The sequence below is a fragment of the Triticum aestivum genome, chromosome 1D (assembly GCF_018294505.1).
Source record: "Triticum aestivum cultivar Chinese Spring chromosome 1D, IWGSC CS RefSeq v2.1, whole genome shotgun sequence".
Taxonomy (NCBI): domain Eukaryota; kingdom Viridiplantae; phylum Streptophyta; class Magnoliopsida; order Poales; family Poaceae; genus Triticum; species Triticum aestivum.
The window spans coordinates 468735655-468746032 of record NC_057796.1 but is presented as its reverse complement, the minus strand read 5'-3'; the positions used below and the strand labels follow the sequence as shown (position 1 = coordinate 468746032).

The 10378-nt window shown below is 46.7% G+C and overlaps 2 protein-coding genes across 4 annotated transcripts; one reads left to right on the top strand and one right to left on the bottom strand.

The window, feature by feature from the left end:
• The first annotated feature begins 289 nt into the window (after positions 1–289).
• LOC123183063 (protein FAR1-RELATED SEQUENCE 5) lies at positions 290–3963 on the top strand. 3 transcript variants are annotated; one of them, XM_044595798.1, is made up of 5 exons: positions 290–632; positions 741–952; positions 1390–2080; positions 2184–2640; positions 3139–3963. In XM_044595798.1, the coding sequence occupies exons 2-5, from the start codon at positions 860–862 to the stop codon at positions 3140–3142; spliced, it is 1245 nt and encodes a 414-aa protein (XP_044451733.1). In that variant the 5' UTR covers positions 290–632; positions 741–859; the 3' UTR covers positions 3143–3963. The 3 variants fall into 3 exon arrangements, with proteins under 3 accessions (XP_044451733.1, XP_044451732.1, XP_044451734.1); XM_044595797.1 differs by having other exon boundaries at positions 291–632; positions 746–952; XM_044595799.1 differs by lacking the exon at positions 1390–2080 and having other exon boundaries at positions 293–632; positions 3139–3961.
• Positions 3964–8366: 4403 nt separating this feature from the next.
• Positions 8367–9880, bottom strand: LOC123176322 (3-ketoacyl-CoA synthase 12-like). The gene has a single exon (XM_044590589.1). It carries the CDS (start codon positions 9878–9880, stop codon positions 8495–8497), a length of 1386 nt encoding a protein of 461 aa, XP_044446524.1. The 3' UTR covers positions 8367–8494.
• Positions 9881–10378: the final 498 nt, after the last annotated feature.

Sequence of the window (10378 nt, the reverse complement as noted above, 5' to 3'; positions counted from 1 at the left end):
GAGTAAAAAAAAAAGACATACGAACCAGAAATTTCTCATAAAAGACAACATATTTGACGATTGGTTTATTAAGTAAACAATATTTTCTTAACCGACAATAGTACTCTAGCGATTGGGTTGTCAAATAAACAACATATGACGATTTACCTGAGAGCAGCGATATGGCTCATACAACCATATAATAGCATTATCTCAGCCGTTGAGATGCCCTGATCGGTAGGTGGCGCAGACACTTAATGCGCACATGGCGAGCGCTGGAAAATCGTGTAAACCTTCTGCCACCACGCGGCGTACAGATACAAAGCGGGGTACATCGTATGAATACAAGGAGAGCCCACGTTGCATGTTACGGAGTAGACAGACTTGGACCGCCGGTACAGGTGTGTGCGGGATTCTGGACCATGGTCCAGATTCTTTGCCTCTCGTGTTTATGCTATGGCGCATTAATGGCGGTGTGTCCTTGGGTCTTCTCCTACCCCTGTGCGCAGGCGGAAAAACAAAAAGAAAAAAGTGTTTGATGCAAATAAGGGCATGGAAGGGCTCACTGCTCGAGCGCTGGCGGAAGTGGCAGCCGTACTGACGGGGAGCATAGGCGGGGGCGTCGTCGACTTCCCCCCGGATCCAGTCTGCAGGTGCGCCACCCTGCTCCCCAGCCCCTCTCTTGTTTCGAGCCGGCCCTGTTTTGGATCGCTCCTAATCTGGTAGGCAAAATTGACACCGCTCGTTCTGTTGCTTTTTAGCGCAGTTCGCCGATCTTCAGTGGCGGCGCTCCGTCTGTGGGCTCTGCGCATAATGAGGGGAGCGAGGTGTGGGGCTGGCCTGCCAGATTCGTCAGTGGCCGTTCAGGATAGTTGCGGTGATGCCGGGGCGGAGGGCAGCGGCAACAGCGCTCCAGCGGAGTCGGCGAGTCGGCGGTCAAGCCACATCCGAAGGCGCCGGGGTGGATTCGAAGGTACGCATCTTCACCCCTCCGCCCTTTCTCTGAAGATTTTGTCCCCTGTAGAAAATTTGTTATGAAAAAGAGGAAGAAATGCATGTCTGCATGAAGGGAATCAAGTTATGAAAACAATTGTGTAGCAAACAGCATTAGTGATGGTCCGTATAAATCATGAAATAAAAAGTAAAAAAATGCTTAATAGGGAGATGGTGTTGTTCTCTGACAGAGTCATAGGTCAATGTTAGGATTGGGGAAAATCAGGAAAAAAGAAAGGGGGAAATGAAAACTTGACGTGCAAACTCATTAAGTAAAAAGGAAGACCGTGCAGGAGATTGTTTGTGGATGCTCAGTAAGTAAAAAAGAGTATATCTCCGGAAGAATTAAAAAGACCAATCAATCTTTGTGTGATTCCTCACTTGTTTTTATTTCTTGATAAAACTGTTGTTTCACAGGGAAAACATCTCCGTGAGAATACACGGTCATGTCGGTGCGAGTGTCCAGCGATGACCAGGCTGTTGAGGACATCGGGTAATGGGTGGTACATAACGGAGCATCGAGTAAAGCACAACCATGTCATGACCCCTAACTGTGGTGAGATGCTGCATTGGCCGTCCCACAAGCACATTGATGTTTACACAAGGGATCTGGCGAGGAACCTGCAGAAGAATAACATCAACATCAGCAAAGTGTACATCACAATTGGAGGGTTCTTCGGGACGATTGAAAATGTGCCTTTCACGAAGAGGGTGCTTTGGAACTTGTGCGGGCAAATAGGTTGGGACGAGCCAGATGACGATGTGAAGAAAACAATTGAAGTGTTCGAGGAAGTAGGTGCAAAGGACCCTGATATTTTGTTCCGGGTTCAGGCTAATGGCGAGAGCAGGATGAAAAATCTAATGTGGACAACAGGGCATAGTTGGCTAAAGTACAAGTTCTTTGGTGATGTTGTCACCTTCGACACCACATACCGGACAAACATGTATGACATGCCATTTGGGCTGTTTGTTCGGGTTAACAATCATTTTCAGAGCATCTTGCTGGGAGGGGTGCTGCTTAGGGATGAAGAAGTAGAAAGCTTTGAGTGGGTTTTCACGGAGTTCCTTAGGATGATGGGTGGTGTGGCACCGAGAACCGTATTGACGAGTGTGTGTCCCTAAAATGTCTTGTTCATGACTTATATGTTTTTTTGTGGTGGAGGCCTTACTAAATTGCTAGTCGAACTGACATATGACATTTTGTGTTGCAGATCATTGCAGAGCTATGGAAGTAGCTATAAAAACGACACTTCCGGATACAGTCCACCGGTGTTGCAAATGGCACGTCCTAAAGAAAGCAAAAGAAAGTCTTGGTGCTTTGTATGGCAAGAGAACTGAATTCAGGCAAGAGTTCCACAAGGTTGTCAAGACCATGTTAATGGTGGATGAGTTAGAAGAAGCTTGGGCACATTTGATCAAGAAATACAACCTGAAGACCCACTCGTACATGACTCAGCTATTTGAAATACGAGAGAAATGGGTTAAGCCATACTTCAAAGGGGTTTTCTGCGCAAAATGTCTGGCACCCAGCAGAGTGAGAGTGCAAACCATACGCTTAAGAATTATACGCCACCAGGTTCACCAATGCATAAGTTTGTCAGGCAATACATGGGGCTGCAGTTTGACCCATCATCTAATGAGAGCTACGAGGAGAAGAGAACAAAAATCGTAAGTTGATTTCTTGTTGTTGGATATACTTAACCAAAAATAGAAATGGGTAACCTAAATGTAAAATCTGAGCAGCCTGGGTTAGTACTGCTGGCCAACTCGTCGATTGAGTTGGATGCAAGCAACATGTACACTAGGGCCATGTTTGAGCAGTTCGGCCTGCGAAGAGAGAGAAGTGGAGCAGCCTGGGTTAGTACTGCGGACCAACTCGTCGATTGTGTTGGATGCAAGCAAGGTGTACACTAGGGCCATGTTTGAGCAGTTCGGCCTGCGAAGAGAGAGAAGTGGAGTAGAGTAGTATTCATGGTTAAGATGCATGACAATGGTTCACATTTCGAGTGTGGGTGCGGGCTTTTCGAACACATGGTTATACTTTGTTGTCACATCCTGAAAGTTGTTTCCTCTGCCTTTTCGTGTTTTCCTAATGAATTTTTGTAAGTAGCAACCAGTATGTTAGTGGTATCATTTCGTGATCATTTGTTTTGCTCTGTTTCTCAGGTGATGGATTTTTTGGGGATGACTGAGATCCCAGAGAAGCACATAGTGAAGAGATGGACAAAGGATGCTCGTGAAATACTACTAGAGCGCCTACAGCACTACAAGCGAGATCAGATTAGCTCTGCTACGCTAACTTTCAGAAATAACAGAATGTACGCGCAGGCACTGGAGTTAGTGAGGCTCGGAGACACAAGTGTGGAAGCTTACAAAATTCTGATGGGTCTGTTGAATCAAGCACTGCTGGTGATGACACCGTTTGCGAAGGATGGATTAAGACTGGAGGACCGTGTGCAGAACAAAGGCCAACCAGACGGAGCCGCGAGACAGAGAACATGTAATCCAGAGGCTGATGAAGTGAATTCCGAGCATAGCCATCCTTTAGCAGGTTTGGAACCGCCGGCGAAGAAGAGAAATCCGGGAAGGCCAACGAATGCTAGGAACATAGCACCTTACGAAGGCATGGCGAAGAGGAGATTAAGGGGCACAAACGAACAACTTGCCCACAGCAAGGAGACACCCCAAAAAATCCTAGGAAGGAGGCAATGTGCAGCAACTGCGGCGTGGTTGGACATAGGAAGAACGCGTGCAGACAGACCGGCCGGGCAAGGGGCTAATGCTGAGACTGCATAGCTTTACTAAATATCCTGTTGTACTTGTAACAAAAAGTGTAAACCTGTTAATTTGTAGCTGCCTGCACGTTTAAGACTGAGCCGTCCATGTCTTGTTAGATCTTAACAAAAAGTGTTTCCTACGGAAACAAAGTCAAACCGACTACCCGCTAGACAGTGGAACTGAAGCAGTGCCACGCGGCTGTCGTGCGCGAGGTGGCTCCAGAAAGTTTGAATGTTCAAAATTTGAACAAGTGCATAACGGGTAGCTGCCACGGTAAAGACGGTAGCCATCATCGCCATGTGCACAGTGGGCCCGTTTTGGTAACGCGAAGGCCCGGACATGGTGCTACAGTTTACTGGTCCAGGAAAATGTTGACGTACTGGACCAAACTAGCTGGGCCTCATCAATGACAAGAGACAAACTACCTCAGCACTGTGCAGAAATGAATGGAGAAGCACTATACAGCAAGAAATACGTGAAGACCCGCACATCTCGAGGAGGACGAACCGCTGAGATAATAGGACTATACGGTAGTATGAGCCATATCGAATTTTTGTATACCTACTGTTGTAAATAAAATAAATACATAAATGGTTGTGAACATATACATGTTACAAGGCGACCATTGCCAAAACTATAGCTACTGAAGTAAACAATATGTGATGGACTATGAGTGTAATGTAAATAATTGCACCAATAGTTTGTACATGTTTTCTTGGGTTGTTATGCTATGTGTGTGTGCCACACATGGTTCCACCACGACATGAGGCAGCTCATGGCTCTCGTGCGCTGGGTGTGCCTCCATTTGGGCAGAGTTCGTACATGTTTTCAATGATTTATTATTAAGTAGGAACATATATTTTTATAAATAAATAATTTGTTTATTAGATTGTTTTGTTAGATCTACATAGTCATACCTAATCATACCACATATGTTGGATCTTCATAAATGTATCTAAATGGATCATAGCGGTAGATCTTTGTATCTAAAAAAGTTCAGATTAGATATATCATCATACTTGCACATAGAAATATTTCACACAAACAAAATATTAATAAGTTCGCATGTCAATTATTAGTTAAACTAGCTAATTTTCCTTGAGTTGCAACGGGGTATACATATTTAGTGGTTCAACATCAATCGTGTCCGATGTATACATTACACCCACTATATTCTAGATTTCGGTAAGATTTATTTTATTTGAGTATGGGTGGGAGAATGCAAGGAAAATGTTTTGATTTAGTTGAGTTTTTGGTAAGATCTGATTTGGATATGGGCGACAAGGAATGTTTGGTTTAGTTGAGGTTTGGTAAGATTTTATTTGATTTGATTGAGTTAATGCATGACGTGATTTTGGTAAGATTTGATTGAGTTGATGCATAACATGGTTTCTAGCAAGATTTTGGTTACAGAATGGGGCGTTTTTACCGAGGGGGACCGGTAAACGTGGTTACCACGGTTACCAAGAAATACCGAAAATATTTCGAACAAAATTTGTAGTTGAATTTTGAATTCAAATTCTTTAAGAATAGTATATATATATATAGAACAAGAGCTTTTATTTGGCGTAAAAGTGATACCAGCCAAATGGAATATTGTCTACGCATGAGACTAGGCTACTACCAATGCGCTAGAACCAACTCTCATAACATTTCTTAGATCCTTTGTACTTTACTATACATTGAGCGTTTAACTTCAAAAAATTCAACTAACTTGGTATTTTTTCACGGTACGGCGATTTACCGAGGGGCACAAATACAACAATGTTGATCTAATACAACGAATAGATATATGATTGAAACCTTATAAGAAATCCTAGCAAATAAAAATATTCCTCTTTCTATCTTATGATATGTCGACGATTAGCAATACTGGTGATGTACAAAATCCTTAGGGCCAATATGTAAAGAAAAATAACTGATGAGTGATTAGACACCAACATAAGCATTGATCGGCGAGTACAAAATGATCTATGATTATTGGAACAACAAGCTTGATGGTGTGCTGGTTATTTTTGTATATAAAATGTGCAATTGTATACACAAGAAACCATGCAAAAAGGCTGGATAGAATAAACCATGAAAATGTGCAATTATAGATAAAATGGCGATCAAAGATACACCTATAAAAATAATAAATGTCTAAAATGTTGTGCATTATGCAATAAAATGGATAAATAGAAGTAGAGTAATTTCAAAATGAGATAGAAAATAAATATTTAACACTTATGATGCAATGCGGATGATGCCCTCACATTTGCAAGGGCCACCTGCTAGTGTTAGTAAAAACATTATTTCATATTACAAGCTATTCTAAAAGTCTACTGAAATTTTAAAATATATATGTCTCCCCTTTTTCCCTTTGCTAGTCCCTTCCTTCCGTGTCCATATTCCATTGACAACGCTGCCTCGCCACCCATCATGGACAACTGGAAGCATCGACCCGTCGCTGCCAACTGGTTGCCGCACTACGCCGCCCCGTCCGTTTTCACAACAGTCGATCGTTGTTGCACTGCATCGTGCCTCGGTGCCCAGTCTCTTCGGTTGGGTGAAAGCAAACACAAAATGACAAAGAAAAGCTAGAGGACAGAGAAGGTACACACTCCTCATTAGGCGTGCGGTCCCGTGGGGCAGTACTCGTGCGGTAGGGGAGGAAAGCGAGGTCGTGCACTGCGTCATCTAGCTCGCCGTCCAGGGCCGTCTGCTGGCTTAGTGCGAGTACTGGAGCTGGCTCAGTCGATTTTGTCGTGGAACAAAGCGTCGCATCACCCAATCCCTACAGAAAGTAGTTCATTTTTCTCACCTCCCCCTCTCCCTCCAGTCGATTTTGCTACAATTTTGATCCTCGAATCTCCAAAACCGGATAAATACATCCCTTGAGCGATTTTGTTGTGATTTAGGCGGTTTTGGGAGATAACATGGCATTATAGGGTCCGAATATGCGAAAATTTAGAAATATACATATTTTGGTGAGATCCGAAATTGTTTCGTTTTTGAATTAAATACCCCAGGGTAATATGCACTTTACTCAAGTACGAACTCCCCAAATGACGTATCAAAGGTCATTGGTATATATGTCAATCTTCCGTGTTATGAGATTTTTATATTGCTTTAGTGCTTTGATCTAGTATGCTATGGCCCTTGATGAATGCATTCTAGTACTCAGATATGAGCTGAGGCATGATGATCTGCAATCTTGACGATATGATCTTCGCAACAATAATATAGTAGATTCAAACCTGACAGGAGACACTGCTATCCTCAGTCTCGCCATCCCAAGGATAAATGGACCGAGATAGTAGCGTGGCTCAACTTATTACCGAGCCACCCAACTTATTCGGCTACGATACAAAGACACGACATGCATGCTGCAAATGATAATGCAACACACTGTTTCTGTGCATGGCACAACCTGTAGAACTAACGCAACACAAATCATACTAGCTAAAACACCGCGGTGTCACCTTGGACTTCGTTGACCCAGCTGTACTTGTCCAGGTAGGGGTTCGTGCCGCTCTCCGGCGGGTATACATCAATGCAGTCTGCCCACGCGCCCTTGTCGGCCATGTCATCGATCACCTCCCACAGGCAACTGTTGCACTTGAATCCCAACCCGAAGGTGAGCATGAGCGCCATGTCCCCTCTCTTTAGCCTCCCCTGGGCCTCCATGTATGACATAACGTACCACAGGCTGCTCGCCGACTTGTTCCCCCACCGGTGTAGCGTCATCTACGAGGGCTCCATGTCCGTGGACAGATGCGGAAGAAAATTTGTGGGCTGCCGTTGGAGATGCCCTAATATGCCCAAATACCATATCAAGGGCCTTTTGTATGTCAATCTTCTTTATTATGGGAACTTTCTTTGATTTAGTACTTTGATCATGCATGTATTGAATATAAAATAAAATTGTCATGTGTGCTACGGCCCTTGATGAATATTGTGCCTTCTAGTACTCATATATGAGCTGATGCATAAGGATCTGCTATGATCTTCACAACAATATGAATTCAAAACCGACAGAGCAAACCACTATCCCCAGTCCCGCCTTCCCAAGGATGAAGGACCAAGAGTATCGTGGCTCAAGTGATCAGCATACATAACTTAGGGCATGTACAATGGCACTATCGTAGGGGTGCCACATAAGATAAATAATGAGATGGAGAGAGAGAAATCATAAGAAAAGACTTATCTTCTTTGCTAAAGCACATCCAGATGTGCCATAAGTATTGCACATCCAAGTCCTATATCACTGATCTTATACGAAGATTCGTGTGGGTATTTTCTTTCCTCTTTTTTTTCTTTTTATGCTTGATTAAGTTACTTAGATGTGCAATAACTATGGCACATCTAGATGTGCCCTAGACGTTGTATCTTCTCTTATTTAGATGATCTCTTAACATAATATCTCTCATCATATATTTAGGGATATCTAATACAATATCTCTCACCATATATTTAGGGATATCTAGAGATTAGGCTAAGAGGTAGCGCGTTGTACATTACTTCTTTTTATTGTCATATGTAAATGGCTTGACGGCCTTAAGATGAGACTGTCTTATCAAATCACTCTACCATGCCTTATATCAGTGGAACTGACTTAACGCCTTCGGCTACCATACAAATACGCGACGTGCTGTAACAACGCTCTTTTGCTGTGCCTGGCGTGCGCGCACACACACCTTACGATACTTGAACCTGCATGTACTAACGTAACACAAGACAATAAACAGTAGCATGCAGAGAGCTAAAACACGACGATGTCGCCTTGGACTTCGTTAACCCAGCTGTACTTGTCCAGGTAGGGGTTGGTGATGATCTCCGACGGGTATTCATCGATGCAGTCTGCCCACGCGCCCTTATCGGCCATGTAGCCGGTCACCTCCCACAGGCAACTGTTGCACTTGAATCCCGACCCGAAGGTGAGCATGAGCGCTCTGTCCCCTCTCTTTAGCCTCCCCTTGGCCTCCATATACGACAGAACGTACCACAGGCTGCTCGCCGACGTATTCCCCCACCGGTGCAGCGTCATCTGTGAAGGCTCCACGTCGTCGGCGTGGAGCCCAAGGCTGTGCTTCACTGCCTCGATGACCTTGGCGCCGCCGGGGTGAACGCAGAAGTGCTCCACGCCGGTCTTAAGGTTGATCATGGGGCCGGGACGTCCGTCTGTGTTCACGTGCATGCGAGATAGAAGCTTCTTGGACGCGTGGCGGGCAGCGAACCGCATGATCTCGGACACGGGGAGCACGCGCGGGGCGAGGCGCCGCAGGTTCAGGGTCAAGGCCCGGACGGCGGCCTTGGGCAAAGCCTTGCTGAGGCTGATCCCTACGCGCCCGTTGCCGTCCTCGCGCTGCAGGGCGCAAGTGTGCGCCTCGTCGTCGGCGGCGGTGTTTGTGCGCACGAGATGGCGGAGCACCATCTTTGCACGCCCGCGGAGAGACGGGTCGTTGGTGAGCAGCACGGCGGAGCCGCCGCAGCGGAAGAGGCAGTTGCCCAGCATCATGGACCTGTCGGCGCCGGTGTACCAGTTGGGCGCGATGGACTCGGACGACACCACGAGAGCCAGCGACGTCGGCCGCGTCCGCAGCACGTTGCGCGCGAGATCCAGCGAGATCAGGCCGGCGCTGCACCCCATGCCGGAGAGGTTGTAGGCCGCGACGTCCTCGCGCATGCCGAAGCGGTGCACGATCCTGCAGGCGAGCGACGGCGCCGGGGAGAACATGCAGACGTTGACGACGAGCACGTCGACGTCGCGGGGGCCAAAGCCGCTCCTGCGGAAGAGCTCGGCGATGGCATCGTCGAAGAAGGCGTCCATCTCGTCCAGCGCGTCCCGGTGGGTGGGCGCGTGCTCGCGGCACTCGAGGATGTTGCGCGGGCAGTAGCTCTCCTCGCCGATGCCGGAGCGGACGATGACGCGGAGGAGGAAACGGTAGTCGGGGAGGCCGAGGAGATTGTTACGCTCGATCACCCTGCCGGCCATCTCCGTGCTCACCTTGCGGTCGTCAGACGGCTTATGGCACGCGTAGTCCACCAGGTAGCACCGCGAGCGCCGCCGACGGGCGACGGCCGTGCACACCATGCAAGCCACCGCGTGCGCAAGGAGGAGAACGGTGAGCAGAAGAAGCGGCTCCATCGTGTCCTCGTCGACGCTGCGGCCACAGTGTCGAGCGTGACAGATTATATAGCCGTGCCCCGTCCTTAGTCTGGCTTGCATGCCTTAAATACATCATCAGAGGAAGAGTTTGTTTACAGTTTGCAAGAGTTTGGTTACGGTTTGCATGCATCATTCAATTAAGGGTGTGACGGGCCGCAGGCAGTGGCAGCGGATATAGGGCCGGCGCGCCCGGATCCTCGCCCCACCAGTGGCGGCTCCTCTAGTTGGGTCGGGTTGGACGGGTTCAGGCCATGTGCCCGGACTTGTTTCGCATGCGCGGCCTTTCCTTCTACTCCCTCCGTTCCTAAATGTAAGTCTTTTTAGAAATTTCACTACGGACTACATACAAAGTAAAATGAGTGAATCTACACTCTAAAACATGTCTATATATATCTGTATGTAGTCCGTAGTGGAATCTCTAAAAAGACTTATATTTAGGAACGGAGGGAGTACGTTGGTGGGCATCTCCGACGAGCG

What these genes read in the sequence shown, in the direction of transcription:
- LOC123183063 (XM_044595798.1), top strand. Translation starts at nt 860, where the DNA reads ATGCCGGGGCGGAGGGCAGCGGCAACAGCGCTCCAGCGGAGTCGGCGA. An exon ending in GCGCCGGGGTGGATTCGAAG is followed by an intron (nt 953 to 1,389) that starts GTACGCATCTTC and finishes GTTGTTTCACAG; the next exon opens with GGAAAACATCTCCGTGAGAA. An exon ending in ACCGAGAACCGTATTGACGA is followed by an intron (nt 2,081 to 2,183) that starts GTGTGTGTCCCT and finishes TTTGTGTTGCAG; the next exon opens with ATCATTGCAGAGCTATGGAA.
- LOC123176322 (XM_044590589.1), bottom strand. Translation starts at nt 9,880, where the DNA reads ATGGAGCCGCTTCTTCTGCTCACCGTTCTCCTCCTTGCGCACGCGGTG.